General features: G+C 50.1%; 3 protein-coding genes across 4 annotated transcripts in view; 2 read left to right on the top strand and 1 right to left on the bottom strand.

Annotated features, from left to right (window-relative positions):
* Hars (histidyl-tRNA synthetase) overlaps nt 1-2,195 on the top strand; it is a 14,007-nt gene extending 11,812 nt beyond the window's left edge. The window contains exons 11-14 of the mRNA XM_008835483.3: nt 299-415; nt 603-749; nt 1,236-1,521; nt 2,060-2,195. Of these exons, the coding sequence (XP_008833705.1) occupies nt 299-415; nt 603-749; nt 1,236-1,307 (336 nt within the window). The 3' untranslated portion in view covers nt 1,308-1,521; nt 2,060-2,195. The remainder of the gene's footprint in view (nt 1-298; nt 416-602; nt 750-1,235; nt 1,522-2,059) is intronic.
* A 151-nt stretch (nt 2,196-2,346) lies between these two features.
* Dnd1 (DND microRNA-mediated repression inhibitor 1) lies at nt 2,347-4,683 on the top strand. Its single transcript, XM_008835480.3, has 4 exons — nt 2,347-2,618; nt 2,749-2,866; nt 3,204-3,665; nt 4,100-4,683. The coding sequence occupies exons 1-4, from the start codon at nt 2,595-2,597 to the stop codon at nt 4,555-4,557; spliced, it is 1,062 nt and encodes a 353-aa protein (XP_008833702.1). The 5' UTR covers nt 2,347-2,594; the 3' UTR covers nt 4,558-4,683.
* A 131-nt stretch (nt 4,684-4,814) lies between these two features.
* Nucleotides 4,815-9,958, bottom strand: Wdr55 (WD repeat domain 55). Of its 2 annotated transcripts, none has more exons than XM_008835482.3 (7): nt 9,685-9,958; nt 6,595-6,695; nt 6,422-6,509; nt 6,139-6,318; nt 5,908-6,007; nt 5,648-5,817; nt 4,815-5,573 (listed from the first exon to the last, which is right to left on the bottom strand). In XM_008835482.3, exons 1-7 carry the CDS (start codon nt 9,885-9,887, stop codon nt 5,243-5,245), a joined length of 1,173 nt encoding a protein of 390 aa, XP_008833704.1. In that variant the 5' UTR covers nt 9,888-9,958; the 3' UTR covers nt 4,815-5,242. The 2 variants fall into 2 exon arrangements, with proteins under 2 accessions (XP_008833704.1, XP_029420532.1); XM_029564672.1 differs by having other exon boundaries at nt 6,595-6,676; nt 9,685-9,815.
* Nucleotides 9,959-10,389: the final 431 nt, after the last annotated feature.

Genomic DNA, 10,389 nt, shown 5'->3' with positions numbered 1-10,389 from the left:
TTTTTTTTTTTTTTTTTTTTTTTTTTTTTTTTTTTTTTTGAGAGAGACATGCTAGGCTTGAATTCCTGATCCTCCTTCTACCTAAGTGCAGCTTTTTACTCTGACAAGTCATATGTACAACTCAGTTCCTTTCTTATATCTCTAAGAGCTATTCTTATGCCCATTTGGGAGATCAAAAGACTAATGCCCTTCCCTAGTGTTGAGTTGGACCTCGTCTCTCAGGGTCCTAACCATAGCCTGCCCTGTTTGCTCCTTGATGATTTAGTCCAGCTCTGACTTTTATCTGCCCCTCCCCTAGGCTTTGGAGGAAAAGGTCCGGACCACAGAGACACAGGTCCTTGTGGCATCTGCACAGAAGAAGCTGCTAGAGGAAAGACTGAAGCTTGTCTCAGAACTGTGGGATGCTGGGATCAAGGTACAGGAGGCAAGCCCCAGGGTGGTAGCAAGGTTGGGAATACTGGGCACAAACTAAATAGAAGTTCATCCATAATGCCTTCTATTACTTCTTGGAGTAAAGCTAAGAGCAAGATGCCAGCTTGGGCCCCTCAGTTTTTCCCTGAGAACGGAAATCAGCCTTCATCTTCTGCCTTGGTCCCTTGTAGGCTGAGCTGCTCTACAAAAAGAATCCAAAATTACTGAACCAATTGCAGTACTGTGAGGAAGCAGGCATCCCACTGGTGGCCATCATTGGCGAACAGGAGCTCAAGAACGGTGTCATCAAGCTCCGTTCAGTGACTAGCAGGGAAGAGGTAAGAGGGCAGACAGGAAGGCTAAAAGATAAGGAATGTATGCCATGTTGGTAGGTCCAGGCCCATTTGAGACCTGAGCAAAAGCTTAATGTTCATGTTGTACCAACTCATAAGGAACCTAAGGGTTTAGCCTGTTACCACTATGGTGGCATTTAAGATCTCTGATCAGCCGGGCATGGTGGCCTTTAATCCCAGCACTCGGGAGGCAGAGGCAGGCAGATTGCTGAATCTCTGTGAGCCTGGTCTATGTAGCAGTTCCAGGCCAGCTGGAGCTACAGGGAGACCCTGTCTCAAAAACACCAAAAAAAAAAAAAAAAGATCTCTGATCACCATATGCATGTCTTTCTAGAGGCTTTGTTAGATACTCTGGGGTATCTAACAAGGTTCCTGCTTCCAGATGAGCCAAACCTGATAACTAGAAGTAGATACTCCGTGAGGAATGGAGTGAAAGATGCTCACACCACCTTCTTCCTCCATCCTGGCCAGGTGGATGTCCAAAGAGAAGACCTTGTGGAGGAGATCAGAAGGCGAACAAGTCAGCCTCTCCGCATCTGCTGAACTGAGGCAGCTAGCAGAGGAAGCGGGGCTGGCGTTATTTGGGCTAAAACAAAACTGCATATGTACTTAAACAGTTTTGTACATCTCTGTTCCAGCAGAAACTGAAGGATGGTCAGAATAGAGGCTTTTTGAGGTTTTATTATCTTACTATTAATCACTGGCAAAAAATGGCCAAGTACTACAACACTTTCTAAGGGAGGTAGGGGAGGTATAGGTAGATAATGCTGTCGCTGAGTTCCAGGCCAGCTGGAGCTACAGGGAGACCCTGTCTCAAAAACACCAAAAAAAAAAAAAAAAGATCTCTGATCACCATATGCATGTCTTTCTAGAGGCTTTGTTAGATACTCTGGGGTATCTAACAAGGTTCCTGCTTCCAGATGAGCCAAACCTGATAACTAGAAGTAGATACTCCGTGAGGAATGGAGTGAAAGATGCTCACACCACCTTCTTCCTCCATCCTGGCCAGGTGGATGTCCAAAGAGAAGACCTTGTGGAGGAGATCAGAAGGCGAACAAGTCAGCCTCTCCGCATCTGCTGAACTGAGGCAGCTAGCAGAGGAAGCGGGGCTGGCGTTATTTGGGCTAAAACAAAACTGCATATGTACTTAAACAGTTTTGTACATCTCTGTTCCAGCAGAAACTGAAGGATGGTCAGAATAGAGGCTTTTTGAGGTTTTATTATCTTACTATTAATCACTGGCAAAAAATGGCCAAGTACTACAACACTTTCTAAGGGAGGTAGGGGAGGTATAGGTAGATAATGCTGTCGCTGCCTCATAAACTTGGGATGGACCTGAGATGGCCTCATATGCAGAGCTTCACAGCAGATCCAGCAGATGTCTCCCCACAACCTACAGCCAAAAGTCCAATAAATGTCTCTACAGCTGAAGCCTGTCTGTATCCATGATGCCTAGCGCTGCCTTCCCCCTCATATCCTGAGCGACCCCTTCAAACCGCTTTAGTGGCGTTAAAGAGAGGAAGCCTCCGTAAACCCACTACTTCTGCTCCAGGGTGAAGGGCGCTGCTCTGGGTCTTGCGCCAACGTCCACCCTACCCTGGGCAAGCCACGCCCCTGGAGGTGGTGCCCCTCCCACCCACGGGCCTTCAAGCTTTCGCGATTTCCACCTGCGCTTCAGAGCTCACGTGCAGTGGATGCTTCCACCCTCGAGGGGCGGGGTCACGCTCACAGCCAATTAGAGCTTGAGGGGGGGAGCTGAGGGCAGGGAAGCTTCCAGAGGCCGAAGCCTGAGGAAGTTCTAGAGGGTACTGGCGGACCTAGGAGAGAGCTATGCAGTCCAAACGGGAGTGCGAGGTACGTAACTGGCGACCAGAGGCTTCTCTGAGCCCTGCCTGCACATGGGGACGGCTTCAGTAACCCCCAACCTTAGGCGAGGTGGGGCGGGCTGTACGATTTGCTGTTCATCCTGCCTTTTCCTTCTCAGCAATGGTGTGAGAGGGTGAATCCAGAGAACAAGGCGGCCCTGGAGGCGTGGGTCAGGGAGACTGGCATTCGCCTGGTGCAGGTGAACGGGCAGAGGAAGTACGGCGGGCCACCCCCAGGTACTGTAGCCCCAGTTCCCACAGGCCTGTGCACTACGCCAGACTCGACGCCCAGCACCCTTTGGGGGAGGGATCTATCCCGAGGCTCTTCAAGCAAAACCCAGAGTACCCCACTTAACATCCTTGAGCAGATGAGGGCATTTGTGTGCTCCCCATCTACCCTCCCCGTCGAAGAAGGGAGCTGGTTTTCAGGTGCACCAACTCTGGCAGCTTAATTATGCATCGACCCTGGAGCCAGACGGGTGTTTTAGACGTTCCCCCTTGTCCCTTCTTCCTGGGTCCTTGGGGCCAGAAATCGAGACTACCCCGGTTGATAGTGCCCCCCCCCTTCCTCCAGGTTGGGTGGGCAGCCCGCCACCATCCGGGTCAGAGGTGTTTATTGGACGATTGCCTCAAGACGTTTATGAGCACCAGCTGATCCCACTGTTCCAGCGCGTGGGGCGCCTCTATGAGTTCCGCCTGATGATGACCTTCAGCGGCCTGAACCGCGGCTTTGCTTATGCGCGCTACAGCTCGCGGCGCGGTGCCCAGGCCGCCATCGCTACGCTGCACAACCACCAGCTGCGTCCCTCTTGCCAGCTCCTAGTGTGCCGAAGCACCGAAAAGTGCGAGCTGACTGTGGATGGGCTGCCACCAGGCGTGAGCCACCGCGCGCTGCTGTTCGCCCTACAGCCGCTGGGTCCTGGCCTGCAGGAGGCTCTGCTACTACCCAGCCCCGGGTCTGCGCCCACGCAGATCGCGCTGCTCAAGTTCAGCTCACACCGGGCTGCCGCCATGGCCAAAAAGGCTCTAGTGGAAGGTAAGGCTGGGCGCTGCAGGAGGGCTGCTGTTTATCCTTTAAAAGGCAGGGCACGAGAGTTGGAGACCTGACGCTATTAGTTACCCAGAAAGAGCCCAACTGAGCCTATCTTTCCCTCAGACTGTTGTAAGAGTTAGGTAGGAGTGGGCCTATGGTTTCTGGAGTCGGCTTTCCTTGATTCATAATCTTGGCCTTTGTGATGGTTATTAGGTAAAGCCCAAATCGAGCAGAAGACACTTAGAAGGTAGCCCTTAATACACCTCCTTTACAAATGAATACAATGAAGCCTAGAGTAGTGGGTCTCCACCAGGAGGAAGGAGAGGCATTAAACAAGGCCTGTAGCAAGTCACTACCAAAGGACTCTAGTCAACTCCGCAGGGCTTGGCTTGTGCCCGTGTTTAGATCTGCCCTTGTCTCTTGCCTTTTTCTTGCAGGGCACTCACGCCTCTGTGGAGAGCAGGTGGTGGTGGAGTGGCTCAAGCCTGACCTGAAGCAGCATCTCCGCCAACATGTTACACGTCCTTCACTGCGGTGCCTGTGGCCAGGTGGCAGCCAACTGGCCCTGACCAGGGACAACCTAGGGTTCCAAGGGGCTCGGGCTGCTCTGCAGCTGCTTTGTCACCGAATGAAGCTGGGCAGCCCAGTGTTCCTTACCAAGTGTTTGGCCACAGGACCTGCTGGCTGGCACCGCTTCTGGTACCAGGTGGTAATCCCTGGACATCCAGTGCCTTTCAGTGGCCTCATTTGGGTTGTGCTGCCCTCTGATCAGCACGATGGGCATGAGGTGGCCAAGGATGCTGTGTCTATGCAGCTGCTAGAGGCACTCAGTGAGTCTGGGGGTGGCTTCTTGTGGTCTCCAGGTGCTGTAGCAGGTACTGTGGTTAAGCAGTGACCCCTTCCTCTCTCTCTACAGGCAGCCCAAATGGGTAGGCACAGCATGTGTCAAATTCCTAGCCCAGCAGGCCTGGGCAGCCACTATCGGTGGACCCTGTGACAGCTTCCCTGCTAGGACAGAGCCTCATCACACCTATTTGCTGCCTTAGTTGTGTGGAACCTTGCTCTCCCCCACTGAGCCCAGGGTCTGACTTGATCCTTGATCCTGTATCCTTGGCCATTCCCAGTGTGATACACACGTCCCCATACAAATGCTTAGTATGAATCTTTGTTTTTATTTAGAGAACTGGCTAGGCCAAAGGGCCCTTCACCCTACAATTTATCATTCTGGTTTTGGTTTTATATGGTTTTGAGTTTTTCTATACTGGTTGTATTTATATTAAACCCCTGGTTGGTATATACATATAGTGTCTGTGCTGTCTTACCACAGCGGAACATTTGTTTTACAATGACAAGGTGAGCAAATACTTGCCCACTTCAGTGCCCTGAGTTTATGTAACTTCTTACATGGCATTAATAGGTATTGCAAATTCCTGTCTTAGGACTTGGGATATAGCTTAGTGGTAGAGCTCAGTCAAGGGTTCAATCTGTAGCATCAAAAAAGTACATTTCTGTAGGGAATCCATCCTAGGAACAAGGGTCTCTTGTTCAGTGAAGACATGTCCCTAAGAGTCTACTCATCCTCAGTCACTGTCATCATCACTTTCTTTCATCAGCTTCTCTGGAGCCTTAGAATCCTCTCCCTCTTCTCTCAGCCCTGCAAAGAAGTCATCAGTGCTCCAGGCCTTGCTGCTCAGGGCACGCAGTGGCAGTGGCCCTCCCTTTTTCTTACGTCTCCGGTAGTCATCCACAACCACACCTCGAAGTTGAGTCATGTCCCAAAACTTGAGGCGCTGATCATGACCACTACTGGCCAAAAAGCGGCCACAATGAGAAAGGGCTAGCTCCTCCACAGGCTCCCCAGCATGCTGGCCCACAGTGCCCACCACTCGGTTTGGCAGGATGTTTACAGCCCTGAACAGAGAAAAGTATTAGGAACTGGCTAGCTTGACTTACACATCTGTAGCCCAAGGGCCAGCTTCCCTCACCTGATGATTCCATCAGTAGAGCCAGTGCACAGTAGATTCTCAGTAACTGGAACCATGCAATCAATAGATTCAGCTCTCAGGGCAAATCGGTCACTTGTAGCCCCAAAACCGTTCCAGTTGAAAAGGTAGATGGTTCCTTCACTAGAGCCACAGGCCACCTTCTTCCCATACTGTAGGGAAATAGGGTATACCACGTCTGTGGAGTCACCTCAGAACAAGCCCCTAGCAAACGTACCCCATCCCATCATACCCAGCTGTACTTTCATGAGGATGACAGAGGTCAGATCCCCGGACTGAGACTCTGAGAGTAACTCGAACCGGCGTCGCTTGATGTTGAAGACACCAAGGCAGCCATCTCCACTGTAGAGAACAAATGAAGAGGTTTAACAGGAAGCTCTCTTTTTGGAAGACACTAATACAGGATTACTTGTAACACCAAGCATTCCAGGAGGAGAAATAGGGAGTTGGTTGTTTCCCTACTGAGGTCATACCTGGCTGTCAGCAGCAGCTTTTTGGCTGGGTCCAGAGCCATGTCAGCAATGTACTCCTCATGCTGCCGCATATCCATTAACGGACCCTCTCTCCGATGGTCCCAGAGCCGGATACAACCTGTGTCATCCCCAGTAACCAGAACATTTTCATCCACAAGCAGCAGACTGTTGATGGGGGCACTGGAGACACAGATACAGAACTTGGAGCCTCTTTGTTTTAGGAGAAACCTCTTGGTCCTTACCCCTCACCTCCACGCACGTACACCCAATTGATTCTCCTTACCCATGAGCCTTGGAAATTCGTCTTTCCAGCTGGCCCTGTTCCACATCTAGAATATGGATTGCTTTGTCCTTGGAGACAGTAACAAGTTCTAAGGGGAAAAGTGCCCAGATTATGGTACTGCTCGCTGTCCCCCTCCCCACCTCCATATGGCTCTCTGCCTTCCCCGTACTTACTCTGCCCATCTTCAGAGAAGACCACAGCCCGGCAGGACTTGAGATGGTGCCCTGAGGACCAGAGCTCCTTCGTTTCTCCCTCCTGACAAGAGTAGGAAAAGCTGAGGACAGAGAAAAGAGAGTGCATGACTCCATACCACACCTGGAATGCATGCAGCATTATGGAGACCAACCTTCCTGTCTAGGACACTTCCAAAGTGCTTACCATTCTGTTTATCCATTTTCTCTTTTTTTGTAGTGCTGGAAACTGCACTAAAGACCTCACACATGGTAGGCAAGTGCTCTCCAACTGAGCCATCCCTCCAGACCCCTTTTATTCATTTTCAATTAACTTCAAATGTTAAGTTTATTTGCATAAAACTATATTTTAGGAGAGTAGAGAGGGTAGGAACAAGGTCTCACTATGTAGCAAGGCTAGCCTGGAACTTGTGATTGTCTTGTCTCAGTCTCCTGAGTCCTGGGATTATAGGCATGTACCACCACACCCTACCCTCTTCACCATCCTCTAAAGCTCCAGCCTTGCAGCTGGAGAGATGGCTCAGTGGTTAAGAGCACTAGCTGCAGAAGACCCAGGTTTGGTTGCAAGCACCCACATGGCAGCTAACAACTTATAACTCCAGTTCCAGGGGATCTAACTCCCTCTTCTGGCCTCCACAGGCAATGTATGACATGGGTATATTTTCATACATACAGGCAAAATGCTCATACACATCAAATTTTTTTAAAAAATTTTTGAGGGCATGGTGGTGCACGCCTCTAGTCCCAGCATTTGGGAGGCAGAGGCAGGTGGATCTCTGAGTTCCAGGCCAGCTGGGGATACAGGGAGAACTCATCTCAAAAGAACAACAAAAAAATTTTTAAGCCTCTAAACTGTGCAACCTCCTTTAATCCCAGCACTCCTGGGGGCAGAGAGGCAGGTGAATGATCTCTGTAAGATCAAGGCCAGGCTGGTCTCCATAGTGAGTTCTAGGCCAGCTGGGACACAGGGAGATGCTGTCTCAAAAAAAGGCTCCAGCCTGGGGAAAGACCGGGTCTGAAGCATTAATGACTGGGTGTTGTGGTAAGTGCCTGTACTCCTAAGAACTCTGGGGGCTAGGCAACGTAATGAGTTCTGGTCTCAAAAGAAAAAGCGAAAGGCTAGAGAGAGGGCTCAGTGATTAAGAACACTGGCTGCTCTTGCAGAGGACACAGGTTCAGTTCCCAGCACCCACATAGTGGCTAAAAAATGTCCATAACTCCAGTTCCAGTGGATCCAACGCCCTCTTCTGACCTCCACAGGCACTGCACAACATGGGTGCACTTACATGTGGGCAATACACTCATACATAAATAAATTTTTTTTTTTTAAGAAAATCAAAGCAAAAGAACCAGTGACAGAAAACCAGTCACAGAAATGGGAAGGGTAAAAATCAGGGTCCACAGAAACTAGAGACAGTTATTTATAATATATTGTGACCAATGTCGCAGTACTGACAAGTTAGATCAAAATAAAGGTAGAGAACTGAGGGATGGCTCAGTGGATAAACTGCTTGCCACTGGAGTTCAGATTCCTCAGAATCCATGTAAAGACTGGGAAGATATGGCAGCCAGCACTTGGGAGACAGAGATGGGATCCCTGGGGCAAGCTGGCTAGCTGTGATCAGCCAGGTCCAAGTTCAAAAAAGAGGCTCTGCCTCAAAAAAGTACCATGATGTCTATACTATGGCACCATTTAACAAGTACCTAATTTAAAAAAAACCATGGAGGATGCTGAACAGACACTGAGAACAGTAGGTAAAAGTGATGGCAAAGTTTCCCAATAAAGAATAGCATGTGCTTCATAGCTGAGGTTTCACCAGGCTAAGAAAGGTAAAGATGAATGGACACAGGAAACAAAAGATTAGGTAAAGGCCAGGGGCAAAGGGCCTTGAAAGCTGGATTAAAGTCTGTTTTAGGGGCTGGAGAGATAGCTAACAACTGTCTGTAACTCCAGTTCCAGGAGATCCAATGCTGTTTGGAAGCTTCCATGGGTACTGCACAGCACTGGTACATTTACACCCAGGCAAAACACTCACACATAAAAATTTTATTAAAAAGTTTTAGCCAGGTGAGTTGGTGCACACCACACCTTTAATCCCAGCATTCAGGAGGCTGAATCAGGGATCTTTTTGAGTTCCAGGCCAGATGGGACAAAAGAGAACTACGTTGGGACTGAAGAGATGGCTCAGGGTTAAGATCATTGACTGCTCTTACAGAGGACCCGGCCCGGGTTCGATTCCCAGCACCCACATGGCTGCTGACAACCTTCAGATGCCTTTTTTTGACCTCCGCGGGCGGCCATTGCACAACACGGGTGCAGGCAATACACTCATACACAGAACTTTTTTTCTTTTTGGTCTTTTCAAGACAGGGTCTCCCTGTATTCCCAGCTGACCTGGAACTTACTATGTGGACCAGGCTGGCCTTGAACTCACAGAAATCCACCTGCCTCGGCCTGGGATTAAAGGCGTGCTGGGATTAAAGAAGTGCACCACCACGTCAGGCCCCAAAATAAATTTTTTTTAAAAAGAGGATCATGGGGTTGGAGAGATAGCTCTGAATGCTCTTGTAGAGGACCTGGGTTCGATTCCCAGCACCCACATGGCGGCTACGAACCGTCCTTAACTCCAGTTCTGTGGGAATCCGAAGCCCTCTTCTGACCTCCGCGGCATTGCACAACACGGGTGCACTCACATACATGCAGGCAATACACTCATACACATAAAATAAAAATAATAAAATAAAAGAGGATCATGTCTCAAAGTGATCATTTAAAGGGTCAAATACAATAAGCCAAATAAACTTCAGACTCAGTACGTTCGGTGGGAAATAGTGCTTCAGGTGCTTTTTTGTCCTGCTACGGTGGTCTCTGGGTCAACACATTCCAACTATTTTATCCTATTTAACGCAGATTGGTACAGTAATTTGCTTAAAGCTGAATGTTACTGAAGGAATCGGCCGCTTAGTTTCGTAAATTGTTCTCCCTACAGCATTGCCTCCTCCCACTTCCGTCGCTCGGAGGAGCGTCAGGACCAGGCTACGCGCCGACCACGCCCCTGCCCTGCACCTTACACAAACACGTCCCCGTCCACGTCCCCTGCGGCCAGCAGGTCTTGGGTCGGATGGAAAGCCAGCCCACTGGCTGGAGCTTCCAGCACGATGTCTTCTGGGGTGTCCCGGATTCGGGGTGCTGCTTCTGTGGCATCAGGGTCTTCCTCTTCATCGCTCCCATCCTCGGCCGGACTTTTCAAACACGCGCGACCCACGAGATCCATGGGGAACCAGCAGGCAGCACCTACTCAACTGTATTCCAGGAGGCGTGGCCTATCGACACAGCTTCCGCGCAGAGGCGGGGCCGGAAGTGCACCAGTGCGGATGTGGGTGAGGCGGAGCCGGCTGCCAGTGGTGTATTAGGGCCTTGGGACAGACCTGGTTTCCAAGGCCCATCTTTTGCGTGTTCTCCTCCCACCTTGAGTTCCGGGTATTAAACTCGGATCCTGTTTTTGCTTGGCCAGCTCTTCACCTGCTAGGCCATCTCGCAGTTACCCCCCCCACCCCCGGGCCCCCAAACCCCCACAATTCTGCCTTGCTATGGCCTGTGCTTGGGCAAGCTAGACCTTTAATGTCTTCCCTCCCACCCTAGTCACTTAAAGTTGGGAAACGCTTAAAGTTCTTTCAGTACCAGTCATTCCTGACTTAGTGAAATCCAAAACCCTTGCAACCGGTAGGCAGGGTGTAGGAAGCAACAAAAGTCCACAGCCCTAAATTGATTCAGGG

This window comes from Nannospalax galili, unplaced genomic scaffold (genome assembly GCF_000622305.1).
Source record: "Nannospalax galili isolate Female #2095 unplaced genomic scaffold, S.galili_v1.0 scaffold1077, whole genome shotgun sequence".
Taxonomy (NCBI): Eukaryota; Metazoa; Chordata; class Mammalia; order Rodentia; family Spalacidae; genus Nannospalax; species Nannospalax galili.
The sequence above is the reverse complement of the archived record's forward strand: the minus strand, read 5'-3'. Positions and strand labels throughout refer to the sequence as shown.